At 43.3% G+C, this 26,995-nt stretch overlaps 1 protein-coding gene and 1 long non-coding RNA gene across 2 annotated transcripts in view; both read right to left on the reverse strand.

The window, feature by feature from the left end:
• Window positions 1-7,673: 7,673 nt before the first annotated feature.
• Window positions 7,674-16,980, reverse strand: LOC143941030 (uncharacterized). Its single transcript, XR_013263969.1, has 2 exons — window positions 13,012-16,980; window positions 7,674-7,915 (listed from the first exon to the last, which is right to left on the reverse strand). It is a non-coding gene; the product is annotated as an uncharacterized LOC143941030 (long non-coding RNA).
• A 3,080-nt stretch (window positions 16,981-20,060) lies between these two features.
• Window positions 20,061-26,995, reverse strand: part of SEC11C (SEC11 homolog C, signal peptidase complex subunit) — a 75,347-nt gene continuing 68,412 nt past the window's right edge. The window contains exons 5-6 of the mRNA XM_077462913.1: window positions 24,438-24,495; window positions 20,061-20,366 (exon numbers count right to left, since the gene is read on the reverse strand). Of these exons, the coding sequence (XP_077319039.1) occupies window positions 20,313-20,366; window positions 24,438-24,495 (112 nt within the window). The 3' untranslated portion in view covers window positions 20,061-20,312. The remainder of the gene's footprint in view (window positions 20,367-24,437; window positions 24,496-26,995) is intronic.

The following is a 26,995-nucleotide window of genomic DNA, read 5'->3' on the forward strand; positions in this document are numbered from 1 at the left end:
TAGCTAGCTACCATAACCCCAGTATCCTCTTCAAGAGCGAGCAGTTGGCTTTCAGATAAAAGTGGTCTCTGTGGAGGATTCGCCACAACATCACTTTTATCGGTGGCGGAAGAGGCCCACCCAAAACACCCCCCCCCCCCCCCCCCCCGTCGTGCTCCGGTGCCCTCCACCATTTACTGGGGCAGCCAGCAGAGGCGATCGGATCCTTCTATGTGTGTGGTATGGAGCTAAGTGAGGAGAACATCGCCCCCCACCCAGCTCCATACCATTGCAGGGTGGAAGCGATGTCAAAACGTTACTTCCACCCATAGCTCTTAAAGGGATATTTTTTTTTTAATTTTTTTTTCAAATGACTTTTTTTTTTTAATGCATTTTAGTGTAAATATGAGATCTGAGGTCTTTTTGACCCCAGATCTCATATTTAAGAGGACCTGTCATGCTTTTTTTCTATTATAAGGGATGTTTACATTCCTTGTAATAGGAATAAAAGTGACACATTTTTTTTATTAAAAGAACAGTGTAAAAATAAAAAATAAAAAATAAAAAGTAAAATAAATAAGAAAAAAACTTTTTTTAACGTGCCCTGTCCCGCCGAGCTCACACACAGAAGCCAACACATAGGTGAGTAGCACCCGCATATGTAAACGGTGTTCAAACCACACATGTGAGGCATCACAGCGTTAGAGCGAGAGCAATAATTCCAGCCCTAGACATCCCCTGTAACTATGCAAGCTGTAGAATTTTTTAAACATCGCCTATGGAGATTTTTAAGGGTAAAAGTTTGCCTCCATTCCACGAGCGGGCGCAATTTTGAAGCGTGACATGTTTGGTATTAATTTACTCAGTGTAACATCATCTTTCACAATATAAAAAAAAAAGGCCTAACTTTACTGTTGTCTTTTTTTTCCAAAAAAAGTGCCCTTATAAGGCCTACGCAAATACGGTGTGACAGAAAGTATTGCAACGACTGCCATTTTATTATCTAGGGCAGGGGTCTCAAACTGATGGCCCTCCAGCTATTGCGAAACTACAAGTCCCATGAGGCATTGCAAGGTTGGCAGTTACAAGCATGACTCCCACAGGCAGAAGCATGATGGGACTTGTAGTTTTGCAACAGCTAGAGGGCCACTAGTTTGAGACCCCTGTTCTAGGGTGTTAAAAAAATATATATATAATGTTTGGGGTTTCAAAGTAATTTTCTAGCAAAAAAAAACTGTTTTAGTTACATAGTAAGGTTGCATGAAGACACCAGTCCATCCGGTTCAACCTGAGTGTCTACAATTGTCCCTATCCCTGTACATTGCGCGCTCACATCGGTCCCTGCCCTCAGGGGGGCCACAGTCCAGGGTCCCCATTCATATACTAGGGCCAATTTTGGACAGAGGCCAAGTGGCCTACCTGCATGTCTTTGGGGTGTGGGGGGAGGCCAGGGTGCCTGGAGGAAGCCCACGCAGGCAGGGGGAGAACATGCAAACTCCAGGCAGGTGGTGTCGTGGTTGGGATTTGAGCCAGTGACCCTTTTTCTGCTAGGTGAGGGTGCTACCCACTACACCACTGTACCGCCCCCAAACCAGTAAACACCAGTAAAGACCAAATCTCAAAACAAGGCTCTGTCCTTAAAGTGGAGTTATGATTTTTTTTTTTAAGTCAGCAGCTACAAATACTGCAGCTGCTGACTTAAAATATGGACACTTACCTGTCCAGGGTGCCCACGATGTCGGCGCCTGAAGTCCCTCGGCCGTCCGGTGCTCTCGCCGCCATTTTCAGTAAGGGAATCAGGAAGTGAAGTCTTGCAGCTTCACTTTCTGGTTCCCTACTGTGCATTTGCGACTCATGCTGCGCTATCCCACTGGTCCCTGCTGTCTCCTGGGACCTGTGTGTCTCCCAGAACACAGCGGGCAGGGAGGCAGAGAAGGCGCCAGAAGTGGCGTAGATACCTGTGGTTGGCTCGGGTATCTATGCCCAGAAGTGGGAGCAAAATACCTGTATTAGGTGCCAAATGTGACACGGGGGGGTTGGGAGAGAAACCGTAAAAGCTAAAGTTCAATTTTTGGGTGGAATTGCGCTTTAAGTAACTCTTGCTGATTGATAGGGGATCAAATACTTATTTCACTCATTAAAATGCAAATCAATTTATAACTTTTTTGAAATGTGTTTTTCTGGATATTTTTGTTGTTAGCCTGTCTCTCACCATTAAAATAAACCTACCATTAAAATGATAGACTGATTATTTATTTTTCAGTGGGCAACGGTACAAAATCAGCAGGGGATCAAACACTTTTTTCCCTCACTCTACCTGAGCCCATCCCTATCCAGCGATGTGCACAAATACCTTGGCCATCCAGGACTCTCCCTCCTGATTGGCTGAGACACGGCAGCAGTGTCATTGGCTCCCGCTGCTGTCAAAGTCAGCCAATCAGTAGAGAGAGGGGGTGGGGCTGAACCATGGCTCCGTGTTTGAATGGACATAGGGAGGAGGGGCCAGGAGCACAGAAGAGGGACCCAAGAAGAGAATGATCCAGGCTGCTCTGTGCAAAATCGTTACACAGAGCAGGTTAAGTATAACATATTTGTTATTTTTAAAAGAAAAAAAAAAAAACAAGACATTACTATCACTTTAAATCCCCTTTCTTCCCCATTCTGTTGCTTGGTTTTAACTTCAGCAAGTTGTCTTCACTACGTCTAGATGCCTAAATGCATTGAGTTGTCATTGGCTTCTTGTGTTACCAAGCAATTAAAAAGGTGTACCTAATAAAGTGTATATTAAAAATGTTGGTGCCAAAAGCAGAATATATATATATTTAAAGTCTGGACAACTTATACAAGTTTTTGCTATACAATAAGATTAAATGAGTGACCACTTTAGCATGCCTCAAGTGCACTTTAGAGGGCATTAAGTATTACTGCATCTTGGTGAATCAGTGTAATTATTAGATCAGGTTTTTAAAGTAATTTATTAAGACAGCTTCGGCATTGCTTCTGATTTCTTCTCCCCTTTCTGGGTCTTCTGCCTCTGCTGGTTCTTCTCCCCTCTCCGGGTCTTTTCCGCTGATGTCTTCTGGCCCTCTCCGGCTCTTCTCCCTCAGTCCGCTGTCTTCTGCCTTTGCCGGGTCTTGGCCACTGTCTTCTCACTCTTTTGCCAGGTCTTCTCTGCTGTCTTCTCCCTCTGTTCTTCTTTCCATGTTGACTCAACGCTCTCTCCTGCTCTAGGGCTGGGTGCGCAGTGTGTCACTACTTATATCGGCATGGGGCGGGGTCACCGGGTGACATCATCCGGAGGCCCCATTCCTTATGTTGTCACCACCCAGGACATGATGGGGCGTTGACTTCATAAGGGGCAGGGTCTGGTTATGGTGTGGATTTTGGGGGGACTCCCCCCCGCTGTTTTTTTTGTGTGGGGGTTCCCCTTAAAAGACCAAAGGGCCTGATATGCTCTTGGAGAGGGAACCCATGCTGTTTTTTGTTTCTTTTAATTTGGCGTGGAGTTCCCCCTAAGGATTCATACCAGACGGAAGTCGGACTTCAAGTCGCAGGGCAAAGTCGGATCCACAGTCGTACGACTGTCGCGTCGTACCAGTGTGAAACCGACCTTATTGGCAAAGCTTAATTAAACAATCAGCTAAAAGCTGATTGGTTATTATGCGCAATTGCAATACATTTTTGAGAAACTTGCAGAGCTGCAGCTTGCAAAGAAAAGGTCATTTTTAATTACATTGAATTACAATATGGCTTGTGCAGAAATTGTATATGATTTTATATATATATATATATATATATATATATATTATTATTATTTTTTGCTATTTTTCCCTTTAAAGGCTTTAAAAATCTCCACCTGTTGCAAAAATAAATAAATAAATACATGTATCCAAGTGTTTGGCTAAGAATGGAGTGAGAGAGAGTCCTGTGTTGCTGAACTGGTTAACAATTATATCAGCAAGGGGGGAGCTGCTGAGCAGTCGTGTCAGGCAGCACTGCACTGTGGGAACTGTTGTCCTGAGGAGAGAGACTCTACTGTAATCAAGAGCTTTTGAACTGCATTTTCTCGGGCTCTGCAAGACTTAACTTCCTCTTGCCATAAAGGAGACCAGAGAGTGCACATTGCTGTCCAGAGTGTATCATCACTGCTGCATATAGGTGGCCTGGGCAGAATCCAGAGCGCTGAGTTTAGGGGTACCAACAGTCATCTGGGTGCAGAGCAGAGAGTGGACTAATGGCAGTGTGTGACCGGCTGGTGAGCTGCAATACCATCGTGTGTATCCTCTACCTGCTCTCCCCCACCCCCACCCCAACCCCATGCTGCCTTACTGAGAGGTGTGCCAGACTGTGTAAGTAAGCCGGTCTCTCTTCTCTCACATCCTTTGCTGTGGCTGGAGGAGCACTGGCTTTTCCACAATTTTAGTTCTCAAATCCTTAGACAATTCTTTGCTGCTCTTGCTCTTCTCCATGCTTCGTGTGGCACACAGAGACACACAACAGAAAGGTTGAGTCAATTTTTCATCATTTTAACTGGTTACCGGTATGATTTCTGTATTGTCAGCATCTGTTAACCACCTGCCGACCGACCGCCGCAGACTAGTGCGGCAGAATGGCACGGCTGGGCGAAACGACGTTAAGTGAGTGCCCGGCGGTGGTGATTACCACCAGGCTCCTGCGATCGCTCAGGGCACATGGAGAACCGGGATCTGTGTGTGTAAACACAGTTTCCGGTTCTCTGAGGGGAGAAGTGACAGATCATCTGTTCATACAAAGTATGAATAGCGATCTATCTCCCCATCAGTTAGAACACACACTGGTAACACATTAACAATTTGATCGCTCCCTAGTATTAACCTCTTCCCTGCCAGTGACATTTTTACAGTAATCAGTGCATTTTTATAGCACTGTTCGCTGTAAAAAATGCCAATGGTCCCAAAAATGTGTCAAAATTGTCCGTGTCCGCCATGATGTCACAGTCCCGATAAAAAACGCAGATTACCACCATTACTAGTAAAAAAAAAAAAAATGCCATAAAACTATCCCCTATTTTGTAGATGCTATAACATTTGCGCAAACCAATCAATATTCACTTATTGCGATGTATTTTTTTTTCTTACCAAAAATATGTAGAAGAATACATATCGGCCTAAACTGAGGAAAATAATAGTTTTTTTTATATTTTTGGGGGATACTTATTATAGAAAAAAGTATTGCGTTTTTTTTTTCAAAATGGTCGCTCTTTTTTTTTGTTTATAGCGCAAAAAATAAAAAACGCAGAGGTGATCAAATACCACCAAAAGAAAGCTCTATTTGTGGGGGAAAAAAGAACGCCAATTTTGTTTGGGTGCCATGTCGTACGACCACACAATTGTCAGTTAAAGGGACGCAGTGCCGAATCGCATAAAAGTTCTCTGGTCAGGAAGGGGGTAAAATCTTCTGGGGCTGAAGCGGTTAATTGATACAGGTGAGTTAAATTACAAACTTGGAATGCAATTATTTCTTACCATTTTGAGAAGGTGCCAATGATTTTGTCCAGTCCATTTTTGAAGTTTTGCGTGGAAAGTTTCAGATTTGGCTTTTTGTTTCTTCACTTTTTTGTGTCATATCAATACAAACAAAAAATAAATAAACACAAGAATGCCTAAACGTTTGTAATTGCAACAATTTTCTGGGCGGAGTGGTGCATTATCTGACAGAAATGCAGGGGTGCCAATATTTTTGGCCACGACTGTATGTATGTGGGAGAGCAGTCTCATCTGACTGCAGAAAACTTCCAGTTATGAACTTCCCAAGAACATTTACTGGACAAGCACCTTTGGTTCTGCCTTGTCTTGTGGACACACTAACAATGATCTAAAAAAAAAAAAAAATTCAAATGATCGATTTCTCCTCTAAAGCAGTGTGCAGCAGTCTCAGCATGTCTGCAGATATATAATTTGTTAAAGCAGTATTAAACGCATTATTATATTGCAGCTTACCAATGCTTAGATGTGGTGGCTGCATTTGTTTTTCCTTTTTAACCACTTGCTTACTGGGCACTTAAATCCCCCTCATGCCCAGACCAATTTTCAGCTTTCAGAGCTGATGCACTTTGAATGATAATTGCGCGGGCATACAACACTGTACCCAAATGAAATTTTTATCATTTTTTTTCCCACAAATAGAGCTTTCTTTTGGTGGTATTTAATTACAGCTCGGAGTTTTATTTTTTGCTAAACAAGCAAAAAAAGATGCAAAAAAAAAAATCATGTTTAATAGTTTGTTATAAAATTTTGCAAACAGGTCATTTTTATCCTTCATTGAAGTGCGCTGATGAGGCGGCACTGATAGGCTGCATTGGTGGGCACTGATAGGCATAGTTAAGGCGGCACTAATAGGCACAGATAAGGCGGCACCGATGGGCACAGATAAGGCAGCACTGATGGGCAAAGATGGGCACAGATAAGATGGCACGGATGGGTGGCACAGATGGGTGGCATGGATGGGTGGCACTAAGGGGCACTGATAGGTACCACTGATAGATGGGACTGATGGGCACTGATGGGCGGCACTGCTGGGCACTGGTAGATGACACTGATGGGCACCGATATGTGGCACTGGGGTGCAGCACCTTTATTGAGGCAGATTGTGGGCACTGCTGGGTGGCACTATGGGCACTGCTGGGTGGCACTGACAGGGGGGGACACATTTTTTATTGATGTGGCACTGGCAGGGGGCAGGTGGGCACTGGCAGGGGGGCACTGGCAGGGCTGGCCGTGATCGGGACTGATGTCCCGATCACGGCCGCCGGTGATCGGCTTTTTTTTTTCTCCTTGCGCTGTCAGCGCGAGGAGGAATAATAGCCGATTACCGGCTCCGTTGTATCACATGATCCGCTGTCATTGGCTGACAGCTGACCACGTTTTAGGGGTCGGGATCGACCCCTTGCTCAGATCAGTGATCAGGCGAGTCTCATAGACTCGCCGATCAGAGAGCGTGCTGCGCGCGCCCCTCAGGGGGCGCGCAGGCCGCTCGTGCACGGGACGCCGCAAATAGATGTAGTCCCGGCAAAGGAGATCTGCGCTGTAGTCGTCATTCGGCTATAGCGCGGGTCTCAAGTGGTTAAACTTTCTTTACCTTATTTTCCCCTGGTGATCAATTTGTTAGATGGACTAGCAGATTTAGATACACTAACACCCCCCCTCCCCCCAGACTGCCAATGCTGTTGTTCAAAAGGTGTCCCTGTACTCCTTCATCCAGACTGTAGGCACTCTAATAGGTGTGTCACTGGCCAGATCACCAGGTGAAAAGAGAAACAAAAAGCCAAGGGTGATTTCACATGGTCTTTCCACCCGGCAGACTCCGTTTTGCTGAGCGAGGAAGCGATCTGCTGATCCTCGCTGAGCAGGCGCATGATAGGTCCATCCCCGCTCACTGTGCTGTGTGTGAAAGCCCCGCTCTCCTCTATGGGGAGATCGGATGAAAATGGCACAAGTCTGAAAATTGGAGGAGAGCAGGCCGAGTTCTCAGCACACCCAGAAAACTGACCATGCTGTGCTTGCATGCCCAGTGTGGTCAGTATTTAATAGGAAAGCAGAGGAACTGGTAGTGAGATGGATAAGAACTACAAACTAGTTCTTGGTTATCTGCTACTATTTCTAATTAAAAAGTATAAATGTGCATGCACATTAGAAGTAAACACTCTCTGAGACACGTTCAGCTCGGCTACTTCTAATAATCTGATTTATTGGTGGGCGGTGTTAATATTTTATACAGAAATATACGTCATTACTATGTCAGTCTAATTGGTACATCTCATTGGTTACAATACAAGAGAAATGAAGAAACTCGATGCTTGAAGTTTGGTTGAAGCTGGTTTTCTTATCTCAAATGAATTCTTCTAACGCGGGGGATGTAGGGGGTAGACGCCATCTTACCTCCGGAGTCAATCTGTATACTACATAATAAGTAAGGAGCATGGGAACATGTATACACATAAGCAAATAGACATTTTCTGATTATCATTATGTACATTAGATTCCTTAACAGTAGGAACACTAGATACTTCACACAAGGGAAGCAATACAAAGAACTGGATACTTTTTCATATAAGTACATACAGTGGTGTGAAAAAGTGTTTGCCCCCTTCCTCATTTCCTGTTCCTTTGCATGTTTGTCACACTTAAGTGTTTTGGAACATCAAACCAATTTAAACAATAGTCAAGGACAACACAAGTAAACAAAATGCAATTTGTAAATGAAGGTGTTTATTATTAAAGGTGAAAAAAAATCCAAACCATCATGGCCCTGTGTGAAAAAGTGATTGCCCCCCTTGTTAAAACATACTATAACTGTGGTTGTCCACACCTGAGTTCAATTTCTCTAGCCACACCCAGGCCTGATTATTGCCACACCTGTTCACAATCAAGGCATCACTTAAATAGGAGCTGCTTGACACAGTAAGGTCCACCAGAAGATCCTTAAAAGCTACACATCATGCCGAGACCCAAAGAAATTCAGGAACAATTGAGAAAGAAAGTAATTGAAATCTATCAGTCTGGAAAGGGTTATAAAGCCATTTCCAAAGCTTTGGGAATCCAGCGAACCACAGTGAGAGCCATTATCCACAAATGGCGAAGACATGGAACAGTGGTGAACCTTCCCAGGAGTGACCGGCCGCCCAAAATTACCCCAAGAGCGCAGCGACGACTCATCCAAGAGGTCACAAAACCCACAACAACGTCCAAGGAACTGCAGGCCTCACTTGCCTCAGTTAAGGTCAGCGTTCATGCCTCCACCATCAGGAAAAGACTGGGCAAAAATGGCCTGCATGGCAGAGTTCCAAGGAGAAAACCACTGCTGAGCAAAAAGAACATCAAAGCTCGTCTCAATTTCTCCACAACACATCTTGATGATCCCCAAGACTTTTGGGACAACATTCTGTGGACAGATGAGACAAAAGTGGAACTCTTTGGAAGGTGTGTGTCCAAGTATATCTGGCGTAGAAGGAACACTGCATTTCATAAAAAGAACATTATACCAACAGTAAAATATGGTGGTGGTAGTGTGATGGTCTGGGGCTGTTTTGCTGCTTCAGGACCTGGAAGACTTGCCGTGATAAAAGGAACTATGAATTCTGCTGTCTACCAAGAGATCCTGAAGGAGAATGTCCGACCATCTGTTCGTGTACTCAAGCTGAAACGAACTTGGGTACTGCAGCAGGACAATGATCCTAAACACACCAGCAAGTCCACCACCGAATGGCTGAAGAAAAACAAAATGAAGACTTTGGAGTGGCCTAGCCAAAGTCCTGACCTGAATCCTATTGAGATGTTGTGGTATGACCTTAAAAAGGCCGTTCATGCTCGAAAACCCTGTAGTGTAACTGAATTAGGACAATTCTGCAAAGATGAGTGGGCCAAAATTCCTCCAGGACGCTGTAAAAGCCTCATTGCACGTTATCGCAAACGCTTGGTTGCAGTTGTTGCTGCTAAGGGTGGCCCAACCAGTTATTAGGTTTAGGGGGCAATCACTTTTTCACACAGGGCCATGATGGTTTGGATTTTTTTTCACCTTTAATAATAAACACCTTCATTTACAAATTGCATTTTGTGTTTACTTGTGTTGTCCTTGACTATTGTTTAAATTGGTTTGATGTTCCGAAACACTTAAGTGTGACAAACATGCAAAGGAACAGGAAATGAGGAAGGGGCAAACACTTTTTCACACCACTGTAGTACAGCAGGCACATATCAGGAATATGACATGTTGGGGTGACATATGCTTTAAATGTGCTGCTACAGTGGAGGTTGAAGACCTGGATGTGCTGTCTGGCAAGAGTGCTTGAATCGCAAGTCTAGCTGAGCAGAACTACAGATCTTTTAGAAACTCTCGTCCAAAGGTAAGAGTAAATAAATCAGCCCCATTTCTCAAAGCTGATGAGAATCACCTCTTGATGGTGTCATGGAAGACATTAACCTCCCTGGCGGTTTTCCCGAGTGTGGCTAAATTTCAGTACTATTAGCGGTAACCCCGAGCCACACTCGGGATTGCATTGCAGAATCCTGGTGCAGGTTACTTACCTTGTCCCCCCACTGTGTCCTCCACCCGATGCATTTGTGTGCCGGGCTGCATTCCCCGAGAGCGTTGCGTCTCACGGGGCGGAGCCCGGCAGCAAATTCAAGAAATAGAAAATTCATCACATCCCTTTTGTCCCCAATGCTTTGTCCAATGCCCTGCATGTAGTTTTATATTATATATATTGTTCTTTCTGCCTGGAAACTTGAGAATGTCCATGGCAACCAAAAAGTGTCCCTTTACGTCAAAAGTGGTTTTAGACCAGCTGGAAAACAGCGATAATAAATTTAAATCAATTGCAGAATTGAGTGATAGTGAATCATGGGGAAATTCATTTTATTATATTATTTATATTATAATTTATGATTAAGAGTCTACTAGACTCTTGTTTGGACAGATTTAAGTGAGTTATTGCTAAGAATTACAGGCCTACAATATAGAATGCAAAATTTCTATGCAAAACAATTGTACCACTTTGAGAAGCAAAAATCTGACATAATCATACCGCCAGGGTGGCTACAATGGTTTTAAAGGCAAAAGGTTTTCTATCTTAATGCATTTGATGCATTAAGATAAAAAACCTTCATGGTGCAGTAGGTCTCCTTAGCCGCCCCGCCCCCCCCCCCAATACTTATCTGAGCCCTATCTTGATCCGGTGATGTTCCATGAGAACCTCGACTGCCTGGGACTCTCCCTCCTGATTGGCTGAGACAGGGTGCCATTGGCGCCCACTGCTGCAAAGTCAGTGAGCCAATAAGGAGAGAGAGAGGGTGCAGGGCCGAGCTATGGCTCCGTGTCTGAATGGACACAGAGCAGCAGCTTGGTTTTAGGTGCCCCAATGGCAATCTGCTTGCTGAGGAGGCAGGAGGGAGGGGCCAGAAGCACCTAGGAGGCACCCGAGAAGAGGAGGATCTGGGCTGCTCTGTGCACAACCACTGCACAGAGCAGGTAAGTATAACATGTTTAAAAATAACAAACAAATCCCCTTCTTCCCCTCCCTGGTACACTTCCGTCTCAGCAGCTTGTACCCACCCATGATTATTCAGCCGGATAACTTGAACATCCTAGATGCAAATATGTTTTCATACAGTGCCTTGCAAAAGTATTCGGCCCCCTTGAACTTTTCAACCTTTTGCCACATTTCAGGCTTCAAACATAAAGATATAAAATTTTTATTTTTTGTGAAGAATCACCAACAAGTGGGACACAATTGTGAAGTGGAACGAAATCTATTGGATTTTTGAAACTTTTTTTAACTAATAAAAAAATGAAAAGTGGTGCGTGCAAAATTATTCAGCCCCCTTGCGTTAATACTTTGTAGAGCCACCTTTTGCTGCGATTACAGCTGCAAGTCGCTTGGGGTATGTCTCTATCAGTTTTGAACATCGAGAGACTGAAATTCTTGCCCATTCTTTCTTGCAAAACAGCTCGAGCTCAGTGAGGTTGGAGGGAGAGTGTTTGTGAACAGCAGTTTTCAGCTCTTTCCACAGATTCTCGATTGGATTCGGGTCTGGACTTTGACTTGGCCATTCTAACACCTGGATACGTTTATTTGTGAACCATTCCTTTGTAGATTTTGCTGTATGTTTGGGATCATTGTCTTGTTGGAAGATAAATCTCCGTCCCAGTTTCGGGTCTTTTGCAGACTCCAACAGGTTTTCATCCAGAATGGTCCTGTATTTGGCTGCATCCATCTTCCCCTCAATTTTAACTATCTTCCCTGTCCCTGCTGAAGAAAAACAGGCCCAAACTATGATGCTGCCACCACCATGTTTGACAGTGGGGATGGTGTGTTGAGGGTGATGAGCTGTGTTACTTTTACGCCAAACATATCCTTTTGCATTGTGGGCAAAAAGTTTGATTTTGGTTTCATCTGACCAGAGCACCTTCTTCCACATGTTTGGTGTGTCTCCCAGGTGGCTTGTGGCAAACTTTAGACAAGACTTTTTATGGATATCTTTGAGAAATGGCTTTCTTCTTGCCACTCTTCCATAAAGGCCAGATTTGTGCAGTGTACGACTGATTGTTGTCCTATGGACAGACTCTCCCACCTCAGCTGTAGTTCTCTGCAGTTCATCCAGAGTGATCATGGGCCTCTTGGCTGCATCTCTGATCAGTCTTCTCCTTGTCTGAGCTGAAAGTTTAGAGGGACGGCCAGGTCTTGGTAGATTTGCAGTGGTCTGATACTCCTTCCATTTCAAAATGATCGCTTGCACAGTGCTCCTTGGGATGTTTAAAGCTTGGGAAATCTTTTTGTATCCAAATCCAGCTTTAAACTTCTCCACAACAGTATTACGGACCTGCCTGGTGTGTTCCTTGGTCTTCATGATGCTCTCTGCGCTTTCAACAGAACCCTGAGACTATCACAGAGCAGGTGCATTTATACAGCGACTTGATTACACACAGGTGGATTCTATTTATCACCATCAGTCATTTAGGACAACATTGGATCATTCAGAGATCCTCGCTGAACTTCTGGAGTGAGTTTGCTGCACTAAAAGTAAAGGGGCCGAATAATTTTGCACGCACCACTTTTCAGTTTTTTATTTGCTAAAAAAGTTTAAATTATCCAATAGATTTTGTTCCACTTCACAATTGTGTCCCACTTGTTGGTGATTCTTCACAAAAAATTAAAATTTTATATCTTTATGTTTGAAGCCTGAAATGTGGCAAAAGGTTGAAAAGTTCAAGGGGGCCGAATACTTTCGCAAGGCACTGTATGTCTCATGTCTGGGCACACTGGATAACCGAGTTGCCTTACCTCCCTAATAAATAGAAAATGTTTACCATGTTGTTACATTGCATAACTTGGTACGCGCCATTATCAGACTCAGGTCGGGTAAGTGGTGCTTGGGACGCCTCTGAGGCCCCCCCAACACACCGCAGCACTGCTATGATGGGGTTTTCCCCTCTTGTGCCTTACCCAGGGTGCAAGGTTGATAAATCTGAATTGCTGATTCAATGCTGTAATCTTACCTGATTCTCTAACCTAACACATGCATCAACCAGTATGTATCTATGTTGATTATGCCAATTGTTATGCACTTTTTTCTGAAAATAAAGAATTACAAAAAAAAAAAAAAAAGACTTTACAATCACTTTAAACAATTGTTGGTGAAAAGAATCTGGACAAACTTAAAGTGGGGTACCCCCTAAAAAAATAAAATAAAAGTCAGCAGCTACAAATACTGCAGCTGCTGACTTTTAATAATCGGACACTTACCTGTCCCAGGGTCCAGCGATGCGGGCGAAGAGCCCCCCCCCCTCGTTTCCCGCTCCGCTCACGGCACCGTCATTCGTACTGTGGGCACCCAGCTGTGGCTTCACAGCCGGGCACCCACAGCGCAGGTCCCAGATGACTGTGCGGCGCGAGGGGAAGTGATGTCACCAGCTCGGGCAAGGAAGAAGGCAGACTACGAGGGACCCCCTAGCAACAGGTATTTAGAGATGAGTAAAAAAAAAATTTGTTTCCAATTATTTTTTTTAATTTTTTATTTTTTTTAAGAATTTTAAACATTTTTTTATTTTTTGGTGGCAACACCACTTTAACAAAAGAAAGTACTTTTATTTGTCTGTTGCTAATGAAGAGTTCCTACCACTTCCTGCCTGGTAAAATATTGTCATCTGGGCAGAAAATCTCAATAGTGGAGCCTCAGATTGCAGAAGAAACCTGAGAGATTCTAATCTTTCCTCATTCTATCCAAAACTAAGAAAAAATATTTGGGTTGGCCATACACTTAAAAAAAAAAACCCACTTGTCTCATTCATCCGTACAAGACTGGAGAACGCTGTATGAGGACACACGTCAAGGGAGTGAAACGTTCTTTTTTTTTTTTTTTTTAAACAGATGGAGGCCTTCAGTTGTTTACTGGTAAATTATTAAAACATGCTGGTTGTGTAAGCAGTTCTTTAGAGGACACGAAATGCATAGAGTAGAACAGATACAAAGTAAAAAGCACAAGAAGAGCTATCAATTCTAGGTCAATATCCAATCCAGGAAACATCCCAAAAAAATCCAGACACCCCTGCATAAGAACAGGAGCCAAATACCTTAGGAGGTAAACCAGGAGGATTCAAGTTTTTAGGTCAATAAGGGTAACAATACGGTCGGAATCCACAGAACAAAAGAAATTGCATTGCTTCCTGCTACTGGCTGAAATCTTCAAGAAAAGCAATTTTTACTTCCAACCAGTGGCTCTAAAAACAGAGAGCGGATACTGGTTATTTTGGGATTTATTACAGAATTCTGCGTTTTGCCTGGGGGGCCTTCTTCAACCACTAAAGGTACTAAAATCTTTAAAAAGTTAATGGAGCAGCACTTCTCAGCCACACCACTTTGATAACTGCTCTTGGTATTATCAGAGTGAACTAGCCCAGTAGTTCTCATTAGAGGTGCACCGAATGGAAATTTTGGTGCCGAAAACGAAGATTCACGATGTATAAAGGAAAGGTTAGTGGGACTGTAAATGAAGACATGCCTCCATCCCTATATCAGAGAATTAAAGGGGAAGGTTTGGGGCTTTGTGACAATAAACATGTCTGTACTCTTTTTTTACTTGTCGGCCACTTGCCTCATACAAAGTTCAAAACTTTCCCCTTGAAGATTTAGGATGCACTTGGTCGAAAATTACAGTTTTAAACTTGGAATGGTGAGGGGTGGGTAGTGGGGTCCCCCAGGGTTCTGTGCTGGGACCAATCCTGTTTAATTTGTTCATAAACGACCTGGAGGATGGGGTAAACAGTTCAATCTCTGTATTTGCGGACGATACTAAGCTAAGCAGGGCAATAACTTTTCCGCAGGATGTGGAAATCTTGCAAGAAGATCTGAACAGATAAATGGGGTGGGCAACTACATGACATATGAAGTTTAATGTAGAAAAATTTAAAATAATGCATTTGGTTGGCAAAAATATGAATGCAATCTATACACTGGGGGGAGAACCTCTGGGGGGAACTAGGATGGAAAAGGACCTGGGGGTCCTAGTAGATGATGGGCTCAACAATGGCATGCAATGCCAAGCTGCTGCTAACAAAGCAAACAGAATATTGGCATGCATTAAAAAAAAGAGGATTTATTCCAGAGATAGAAAGATAAGGCTCCCGCTCTACAAGACTCTGGTCTGGCCGCACCTGGAATATGCTATCCAGTTCTGGGCACCAGTCCCCAGGAAGGATGTACTGGAAATGGAAAGAGTCCAAAGAAGGGCAACAAAGCCTATAAAGGGTCTGGAGGAGATTCGTTATGAGGAAAGGTTGCAAGCACTGAACTTATTCTCTCTGCAGAAGAGATGCTTGAGAGGGGATATGATTTCAATATACAAATACCGTACTGGTGACCCCACAATAGGGATAAAACTTTTTTGCGGAAGGGAGTTTAATAAGACTTGTAACCACTCATTAAAATGAGAAGAAAAGAGGTTTAACCTTAAACTACGTTGAGGGTTCTTTACTGTGAGCTACTAAGAGCGGCAAGGATGTGGAATTCCCTTCCACCGGCGGTGGTCTCAGTGAGGGACATTGATAGTTTCAAGAAACTATTAGATAAGCACCTGAATGACCACAACATACAGGGATATACAATGTAATACTGACATATAATCACACACATAGGTTGGACTTGATAGACTTGTGTCTTTTTTCGACCTCACCTACTATGTAAATAAATATACATATTTTTATATATAAAATTGTATTATAGTCAACCTTTTTTTATTAATATCATGACTTTAAATGAATATCACATTATTGTTGGCCATTAGCACACATGAAAAGGTCTGGCAGGCTTTGTGTTTGACACAAGTGCTGTAGTGCATGAAAAAGCTGGATGTGGATCCTCCGCACCTGATCTACTGTAACTATTTCTCCATGAAAAATAGTATGAGTTAATATTAAAAGCAAAATAAATAACAGACTGGAAAATATTTAATTTTGTTCTCAGGTTCCAAGTCAAAAACACCTGATAAAATTTTTGCTTGTTTAATAAGAAGTTCAACTAGGTTGAAAAGCAAACTTGGTCAACTCATGAAGAAGATCACCTAAAGCAGGGATATGCAATTATCGGACCTCCTGCAAAACTACAAGTCCCATCATGCCTCTGGGTGTCATGCTTGTGGCTGTCAGAATCTTGCTATGCCTCATGGGAATTGTAATTCTGCAACAGCTGGAGGTCCGCTAATTGCATATCCCTGACCTAAAGACATGGTTTACCTCTTGCCACCTGTAGGATGTCCATGGATGTTCTCGGGTTGCAGTGGTTATACCAGGATGATACCTGCACCTACAGGCATCATGCCCATATGAATATTTTCAGCCAACAATTCCCTTTCTAGCAGAACTAGCCACTCTATTACTTCTGTGGGTGGTGGAAGGGGGTACCACCCCCGCTCTCTCTGCCTTTCCCAGGCTTTGCCATCCAATCGCTGAGCCTGGGAGCGATGGGACCGGTGGCGATGGCTACAGAGAACAGAGTGGAACTGACATTGTTCCTCTCTTTCTGCGACTCGTATGTTGTCACTTCCGCTTCTTTGTTTACCTGGCCTTTAGTGGCCAATCAGACTGATCTGTGTCTAATCAGCTGCATTGGAGGCCAGAGGAGAGATTTGGGGTCTAAAAGACCCCAGATCTCTCCATAAAGAGGACCTATTACAGCCCATGCTGTCACATGGGATGTTGTTCATTCCTTTTGAAAGCAAAAGTTAAGTTAATCCAAAAAAAAAAAAATTTTTTTTAAAGTTTTGTATAAAATAAATATTTAAAAAAAAGTGCCCATGTCCCCCCTGTGCGTTACTCCCACGTGCATATGTAAATGGTAATCGCACCCACACATGTGAGGCATTGTCCCGAACGTCAGAGTGAGAATGATAAATTTAGCACCAGACCCCCTGTGTAACTGTAAACTGGTAACCTGTAAAAGGCATTTAAAGTGTCGCCTAGGGAGAATCTTAATCAACGTAGTTTGCCGCCATTCCACAGGCTATAAAAAAAAGTGCCCATGTCCCCCCTGTGCGTTACTCCCACGTGCATATGTAAATGGTAATCGCACCCACACATGTGAGGCATTGTCCCGAACGTCAGAGTGAGAATGATAAATTTAGCACCAGACCCCCTGTGTAACTGTAAACTGGTAACCTGTAAAAGGCATTTAAAGTGTCGCCTAGGGAGAATCTTAATCAACGTAGTTTGCCGCCATTCCACAGGCTGACACAAATTTTAAACACAGGGGACTCTGCTTGGTGGGCTTCTTTCCCCAAGATCTTTTCTGACCTTGGTGCTGTCCCTGGGGTTTCCCCCTTGAACCTGACGGATGAGGCCGTCAAGACAGCCTATAGGCTGATGTCCCTGATACAGGAGAAGAGGCCCGCTTAAATGAGAAATGTCTAAATTTCTTCTTTACTGGCAACAGAGAACTTTTCACATTGGAAATTTTTTGTAAGTATTTATCCAAATCTTCTCTGAATAGCCATTCACCATGAAAAGGGAAACTGGCTAGGAGCTTCTTACACAGTGCTTCGGCTGACCAACTCTTAAGCCAAAGAACTCTGCGAGAATGCACTAGTCCCAGCATCAGACGTGAAATCTGAGTAGAGGCATCTCTCATAGCATCTACTGTGAAACACAGTGCGTCTGCTAAATCAGCGTACTGCTGAACCTGTTCAACAGGTAAAAATGTAAGCATCTCCTCAATTTGTTCCTTAATGACCTGGTATACACCCATTGCGGGCAGAACCGGCTGCACTACTGAACCTGCTAAAGCCATCTGGTTCTTAGAAAGGTGCTCCAGCTTCTTATCCGCTGAGTCGTTCAACAGGAGTGCATTATCAACCGGACACGTGAGGTTCTTATTTACAGAGGTAATCGCAGCATCAACAGCTGGAATCCCCCATTTCTTATAGAAATCCTCTTCCATAGGATACAGTTTGCAAATCTCTTAGGAGGATAAACTGTCTATCCGGATGCTCCCACTCCGCATACATAAGCTTTCTTAGCCACGCATGGATAGGAAAGGCATCCCCAGCCAGAGGAGGTTTTAATGATCCTAACTTAGAGATGGGATCATCAGAAGCCTGCGCTGCAGGTAGCAAAAAAGTTGAATGAACTAACTTAGTGAGAGCGTACACTCCTTCCGTGTTAGGATTCTCGGAAGAGGATAAGCCAGTATCTTCCATATCTCTAGGAAGATCTGCCTGATCCCCGGCATCCTGAACCTCCAGAGGAGGATCTTGAGCACTTGATGGGGATCTACTGTGTTTAACCCCGCTCTGAAGGGATGAAATCACATCAAGCTTTTTCCCTACACCAGCGATGGTAGAGGACAACACTTCATGTGTAACATACTCAGGGGCTGAATCGTCCTGAGCGGCTGCAATAACAGCTTCCCCCGATGGCTCAATCTGACTGGCCGCAACACTCTCAGAGGAGGAAGACATTCTTTTAGACAGGGTCTTAGTTTGTTGTGACCCCTTAGAACCCTTAGAGGAGTTCTTGGCCCCCTTGCCACTCATAGCTTACAGTATAAAGCACTACCAGCAAAAGAATGTTACACTTGCTAGGCTATAGTACAGTACAAAGCTGATATTAGTCCTAGCTATACAGTACAATGTTGTCAACAAAAGGGGGATGCCTGTGTCACCAAACCTGACCAGCAACCACCTGCTCTGTCCCTCCACCGCCAGACTGCAGCTCTTCCTGTGTAGCTTAAATTACTTCCACCACATGTGGCCGGCGTCTGGCGCTGTTTAGCCACGCCCCCGTGTCAAAACATCCCCCCTTCCTCTTTCAACAGGGAAGTGTGTGAGTGCCGGCATCACGGCGAGCGGCGGTAATTCCTCCAACCTGACGAGCGGCCGCCACTTGGCCAAAAAATCTTTTTTTTTTCCCCAAGAAAAAAAAAGAGGCAGCTGGCTGGCATTCAAGGGATAAAAAAAAACCCAATCTGGGGGCCCAGAAAGTGACCAGAACCCCCCTTCATACCTGAGGGTCTGAGCTGGCTTGAACAGAGAGGAGAGTGGAGCTTCTGCTGTTTCTAGCATCACAATGGTGAGTGCTCAATACAGCCCCCCAGTGGTGACACATAGACATGACATGACAACACAATACATGGAAGAAAAGATTCCTGAGAAAATCTCCCCTACCTTTCCTCGCAGCAGGGTTTTAACAGAGATAAAAAAAAAAAACAATCTTCGCCCTTCACGGTAGGCTCCGAGACCTTGAAAGGAAACCTTCAGGAACAGGGGTACACTCAGGTAATACCGCAATCCTAGACCTGTGAGAAGACCCTGCCAGTAAATTTTTATTGGCCTTACTACCAAAAAGTGCTGGATCCCAGGGCCCAGCTTTAAAAGCATTCGCAAGCAAAACCTTGCGTCTTTGGATGACGAGGCCCGGGTATCGTTCATTTAGTCCATTATGGAGACATCAGAACGGATCCGGTCAGGATGGCTAGCTCTCATCAAAGGATTACTGCCCGTGGCGCTCAGTACACACATCCTTACACGTGCCCAACACCTTAGACACTGGCGAAAAAACTGAGGACTCCCAGTAGTGGGAGGGGTTATATGGGGAAGTTCACGCCTTAAGGAGCGTGCCAGTGTCCAGCACCTGATACACCGATATAACCCGCTTAGTAAGTACTACAGCTCTGTGTCCCCTGATGTAAGAAAAGAAAGGGTTTTTTTTTTTATCTTAATGCATAAAATGAATTAAGATAAAAAAAACTTTCGGCCTTTACAATCACTTTATTCTTTCAGAGCATGTTTCTTATTACACTCCTATTTCACAACCCACACCTCCCCAAACCACGGGGTTCGGCTCATGGTTTATGTCCAGGACCCGCCGATCGTCGGAGCGAGTGACAACACAATGTAAGTGTATGTAAACAACACAAAGCTATCTTCTGACAACGGCTGTTTTTTGATTCCCCGCCTCCTTTAAGAGCACATCCTCCAGTGAAAAACGAATTGCACTGTTAGCATACCCTCGGTAAATGCTTCCACAGACATGACAATGTAATAATAATCACCAAGCGCTCGTGTTTCAGCATTTTATTGGCTCACATTATTAGAAAAGCACTTTGCCATAAAATCTGACATGATTCGATGTACAAACGAAAAACCCCCCAACAGTAAAATAAATAGCAGAAGGAATGACTTCTGACATTTACTGTACAGGTCAGTGATGGATGGCACGATTGCAGTTATTCTGTTACAGAAATAAAAATCCATGGAATATATTAAATACAGTGATTCCTTTCTTCATCTTGTGAACGCCGACTTCAAAGGTTAAGATTCGCGTTTTAAAAGTACAAAAGCTCCCATGATTGCCAAAACCGCGTACTGAAAATAGAAATCAAAATATTGGATATTTAAAAAATGTCATTTATTTATATGAAAAAAAAAGCCTCCTGGAACGCATGGATTCTAATATTGAAGATACACCGGCTGATTAATGGTATTTCACATAACCAAAGTTGGGAAATTTGATTCACACTTGCTCTTATTCCCTCTTTATATAATGTATTCCCTTTTTACCTTTTTTTCTGTGCAAGGGAGACGATTGTATTCACGTGTCAACCCCACTACGTTTTGTATACTTCCTTTTTATTGAAAAAATAATACAAATTATTGAAAAGAAAAAAAAACTCCAGGGAAGTATAATCAACAGAAATAAAGCGGGTCTGAATTTATTCATAAACCATTAGCTGTATTTTAACCACTTGCTTACAGGGCACTTTCACACCCCTTCCTGCCCAGGCCAAATTTTCAGCTTTCAGCGCCGTCACACTTTGAATGACAATTGCGCGGTCATGCTACACTGTACTCAAATGACATTTTCAGCATTTTTTTCACAGAGCTTTCTTTTGGTGGTATTAAATCCACTTCAATAATGGGCACTCATACACCTTCCTGCCCAGGACAATTTTGAGCTTTCAGAGCGGTCACACTTTGAATGACAATTGCACGGTCGTGCTACACTGTACCCAAACAGAATATTTATCATTTTGTTTCCACAAATAGAGCTTTCTTTTGGTGGTATTTGATCACCTCTGCGGTTTTTATTTTTTGCTGAAAAAATAAAAAAAAAGACCGAAAATTTTTAAAAAATAAAATAAAAGTTTTGGTTTTGTTTCTGTTATAAAATTTTGTAAATAAGTACGTTTTCTCTTTCACTGATGGGCACTGACAAAGCGGCACCAATGACTGGCCACTGACGGGCACCGACGATGTACACTGATATGCAGCACTGATGGGCATTGATAGGCCGCACAGGTGGGCACTGATAGGCAACACAAAGGATGAAAAGATGGGTACTTATGGGTGGCACTCATAGGCGGCACTGATGGACATTGATATGTCGCACTGATATGAGGCACTGATGGGCATCCCTGGTTGCACTGACAGTGGTAGGAATCCTCAGTGGTCACTGATTGGCAGCTGCCTGGGCACATATGTGCATTTCCCTGGGGGTCTGGGGGGACATACCTGGTGGTCCTGGGCAGCATTATGATGGTTCTCAGCGGGATCCGAGGGGGGGGGGGGGGGGCTGCGCTGATAAACAATCAGCACAGACCTCTCGTGTCAGGGGAGCAGCCAGTCGGCTCTCCTCTACGGCTCCCTATTTACATCGTGAAACATGGCTGAAGAGTCTCCGTCAGAGAGACATCATATGACGCCCAGTCAGGATATTGAAACCACTTTTCCGCCGTCATTCTGCTATATGGCGGGTAGCAAGTGGTTAATCACCACTGTGTTTTTTTTTGTTTTGTTTTTGGTAAATGAAAAAAAGACAGAAAATTTTGGGAAAAAAAGCTTTTTCATAGTTTTTATAAAATTTTGCACAGAGGTACTTTTTCTCCTTCACTGATGTGCGCTGACGAGGCGGCACTGATAACCAATGTGTATAATGGTCCTCTGCATTACTACTTGCAAGTAAAATAAAAACAAAGTGGAATTGCAGCAAAACCTAATAGTGTTCACAACTACACAAATAAACAAAATTACAATTTACACATTTCCTATAATATTCCATATACAAAGTGAATCATCAATAGTGACAAAAATACAATAATATAAAATAAGATGATAATACATCCAATGTTCATCCAATAAATAGCGACAAAAATAATTAAATATGTGCAGTAAAGCCCATAAATATAAGTAGTCCAATTGCTCAAGATAGTGAAGATGAGGGACAAATAACAACAACTTGTGTCTTTTGTGTCTTTTTATATAGGAGGATTCCGCCCCACATATACGATGTTCTGTTCCATCACTGTGCTGCTTTTTCTTTCACTGTCCCATTACAGGCTAGGGGTGGGTCAAGGACGACTGAAGTCTTCAGCAAGACAGTAAGGCTGTTTCTTCAATCTTTTGCCATCACCCCTCAGCGAGCTTAAAGAGTCATCCTTGACCCACCCCTAGCCTGTGATGGGACAGTGAAAGAAGAAGCAGCACAGTGATGGAACAGAATATTGTATATGTGGAGAGGAATCCTCCTATATAAAAAGGCACAAAGGGGATCCTGGATGGGGAATTTATTGTTTTCTATTGGATCATGATCCAAGGCATATGACTTATGCCTATGAGGAGAGAGTTCTGTGAGAACAGTAGTGTGGTGTCAGCGGTTTCACTTATTTGAGAAAATACCACGTTATTATTTGTCCCTCATCTTCACTATCTTGAGCAATTGGACTATTTATATTTATGGACTTTACTGCACATAATTATTTTTGTCACCATTTATTGGATGAACATTGGATGAATTATATCATCTTATTTTATATTATGACACTGATAACCAGCTTCTATTTACATCCGTGATCAGCTGTGATTGGACACAGCTGATCACGTACGTAGTAAAGAGCTGCTGATTGGCTCTTTACCTCAATCAGTGACCTCCGGACACTCATCACAAAGCACGCCGCCCGCAGCAGGCATGCGGCAGGTGTGATAACGGGAGTAAGTCATAGGGCAGCCTCCCAGAACTAGCCGCCCGTGCTGTAGCCATCATTCAGCTATAGTGGTTAATACAAGCATCTACATTTCATGTCTTGGGCTAGGTGCACACCTGTGAGTGTGCCTTTCAGGTGTTTTTTTGTTTTGTTTCTGACCATTGAAGCATGGGGGAGAAGTCTAGCGGAGGATCAGGTAAGATCATTTTTATTGTTCCTCTATTCCTCCAAACTATGGTCCTCCAGTTGTTCAGGAACTACAATTCCCATCATGCCAAGTCATGTCTGTGAATGTCAGTTTTACATTGCCTCATGGGACGAGTAGTTCCGCAACAGTTGGAGGGCCGTAGTTTGGAGATCCCTGGTCTAGAACAAAGTAAGCAATTAACCCTTACAGTACGGGCACAGCCACATTGCAAGGGCCAATTTGACATTCCCCCCAAGTTGATCTTTAACTACTTTCCGCACGTCCTATAGCAGAATGACGACCGGGTGGTGGTTCAGTTATCCTGACTGGGCATCATATGACATCCAGCAGGATAACATGCTGGTGTGCAGAGTGGCGATCAGTGGTGCTGTGTGTCACTCTGTAAGAGGCTCCTTACCACACGATCAGCTGTGACCAATCACAGCTGTTCATCTTGTGAACCAGGAAGTGCCGGTAAACAGCTTTCATTGGCTCTCGCTGACGGCGAGAGCCGATCGGCGGCTCTCCCTGTCGGAGGGGGGGGGGGGGGGGTCTGCGCTGATAGTCAGCACATTGATCATCATCGTAGCCCCCATGAGAGGTGCCACAACAATGCCAATCGGTGCCCATCAACTGCCAGTCAGTGCCCATAACAGTGTCAGTGCCCACCACAGTGAGTCAGTGCCCTCCACGGTGCCAATGAGTGCCGCCTGTCAGTGCCCATCAGTGCCACCTGTCAGTGCCCATCAGTGCCCGTCAGTGAAGGAAAAAACTAAATTTTATAACAAACGAAGAAAACTTTTTTTTTGGTCAAACATTTTGTTCTTTAATTTAGCAGAAAATAAAAACCCCAGTGGTGATCAAATACCACCAAAAGAAAGCTCTATTTGTGGGAAGAAAATGATAAAAATGTAATTCGGGTACAGTGTCGCATGACTGTGCAAATGTCAAAGTGCGACAGCACTAAAAGCTGAAAATTGTCCTGGGCAGGAAGGGGGGAAAGTGTCTGGTATTGAAGTGGTTAAATGACGTTAGCAAAGTGTGTCCCCATTTATTAAACAAAGTACAATTTGTCCTAGAAGTACCAACAACATCCGGTATGAAAAAAATAAATAAAAAAGGAAAAAACTTTTATATCTTGAATATTACCTACATACATAGGACTTTGTCTTTTGCACATATAACACTAAATTGTGGTAGGGGGAGAGGACAGATAAAGATAAAGAGAGGGTTTAGGTCAGCTGTAAGAAAACATTACGTTCTGCTTACCTTAAATTTGGGATAATCATTCATCACGATAGTTACCATTCCGACATATGGCAAAAACCTAAAATTGAATAAAAAAACAATCCATCAGATTTTTATTTTTTTAGGAAAGTGGATGGTTTTTTTATTAAATGAAAAGATGTTTGTATTTTTTAGCGTTATGTTGAGCCCCTTCCAATTCCTGTCCAAATAAACCCCTCACAAGAATATATGAGCTTTTTTTCGTGGGGATAGGAAAAGCGCTAGGGGGAGTGATGCAGGCAGGTGACACAGGGGAGTTACGAGTACAATAGAGGTGGTGCATACGCCACATCAGCAGTGTTAGAGGAGAATATTTTGTATAAACTGGCCAGACCAGGCTAAGACAAGTCCATATAGTCTAAAAAGGTGTCACAAAAAGGTGTAGACAAGCAGCCAGCTAGCAGAGAAGAAGTGGCTCTGTGGAGACAAGATTAGGAAATAAGCAGCGCCGGAGCTGCTTGTTTAATTATCTTTTCAGCTTTTCTCCCCTGTGCTATGTGGCAGAGCTGTAAACATCTCAGGACTGAATGGTCAATGGAATAGTAACATCTCTTACTAACGTATTTCATCTGTACATTTTGCTGCTTAACCGCTAGCCCACACCACCTGCCGCAGTTGTACTGTGGCAGCACGGCTCGGCTGCGCGAATCGCCATTATGTTACGTCAGTAACATAAACGGCCACTAGGGGGCGGTTGAGCACCCCCCGCAACGATGCAAGTACCCGGTGGTCTCGATCACCGCCAAGCTCCAGCGATTGCTCGGGGCACACGGAGAATTGGGAGCTGTGTGTGTAAACACAGTTTCTGGTTTTCTGAGCAGTGAGACAGATCGTCTGTTCATACAGAGTATGAACAGCGATCTGTTAGTTTCCCTGCACAGTCCCCTCTGCCCTTCAGTTAGAACACTCCCTAGGACACATATTAACCCCTTCACTGCCCCCTAGTGTTAACCCTTTCACTGCCAGTGACATTTTTACAGTAATCAATGCAATTTTATTCGCACTGTTGGCATATTAATGCCAATGGTCCCAAAAATGTGTCAAAATTGTCCGACATGTCCGCCATAATGTCGCAGTCATGATAAAAATCGCTGATTGCCGCCATTACTAGTAAAAAAAAAAATTTAATAAAAATGCCATATTTTGTAGACGCTATAACTTTTGCGCAAACCAATCAATATGCGCTTATTGCATTTTCTTTTTCACCAAAAATATGTAGAAGAATACGGATCGGCCTAAACGGAGGAAAAAAATTTTTTTTTTATATTTTTTGGGGATATTTATTATAGCAAAAAGTTAAAAATAATGTGTTTTTGTCAAAATTGTCACTCTTTTTTTGTTTATAGCGCAAAAATAAAAACCACAGAGGTGGTCAAATACCACCAAAATAAATCTATTTGTGGGGGGAAAAAAAGGACATCAATTTTGTTTGGGAGCCACGTCGCACAACTGCCCAATTGTCAGTTAAAGCGATGCAGTGCCAAATCACAAAAAGTGGTCTGGTCTTTGGCCAGCCAAATGGTCCGGGGGTTAAGCGGTTAAGGGAGGAAGTATTATGGCTATCAACTTTTTTTTTTTACAAGCTTTTTCTACATTTTGGTTGTTGAAATAACAATTTTAAGGTTAGCCACTAGTGGAAACTCTGTCTCAGCGACTATTGTGCCTTCTCTCAAAAACTGCTGGATAATCATTGTTTTCAGAGGGTTGGACAACTCAGATTTGCATTGCGGAAGGAAGCTGTAAAGCAAAACCACTTTATACCAGTACAAAACTGTGAAACAGAAAATTCATATGTGATGAGCAAACATGGCTGCCCCATGTACCTATCTAATTACAGACTATAATGGGTATAGAAAATAATCACCCCCCCCCCCCCCTTTAAAATAATCACATGTTGCTGCTTTGTTACCTGAAATTAAGACAGACACAATTTTTGTTCTATCCAGCTGTAATTTACTGCAACTTATAAACATCCAAGTGAACAATCTAACATCAACATTTCAGAAAAAAACGTAAACAAATTTCAAAAAACAGAATCACGGAGTTGGAAAAAGGAATCAAATTTGACTCAATCAGGTGTAGCCAATCACCTTCTCAATGACACACAGACATTTGGTTTTCAACTGATCAGCGGTGGTCATTTTGATTAGCTCAGCATGAAAGGAGCTTTCCTGTGGCATTTCAGTTCCTGGTAACTGAAGCAAACAATCAACTATGGGTGGCAAGGCATGGTCAAAAGATCTCCGGGATAAAGTTGTGGACAGGCACAAGGAGATGGATAAAAAAATAAACATAAATTCAAAGGCTTTATCAATGCCTAAAAGCACAGTGAAGTCTATTATAGAGAAGTGGAAGATATTCAGGACGTCGCTCAAAACTGGATGAAAGAGCCAGGCGGAAACTGGCCAGGGAGGCTACCAAAAGGCCTACAGAAACTCTAAGGCCGCGTACACACGCGCGGACTGTTCGCCCAACTTTGTCCGTCCAACAGTTTCGGCAAACAGTCCGCTCAAAATTAGCATGGACGGACATGGCCACAC

The sequence above is a fragment of the Lithobates pipiens genome, unplaced genomic scaffold, assembly GCF_037356315.1.
Source record: "Lithobates pipiens isolate NorthernLeopardFrog02 unplaced genomic scaffold, aLitPip1_a1.2 Scaffold_3, whole genome shotgun sequence".
NCBI classification, from domain to species: domain Eukaryota; kingdom Metazoa; phylum Chordata; class Amphibia; order Anura; family Ranidae; genus Lithobates; species Lithobates pipiens.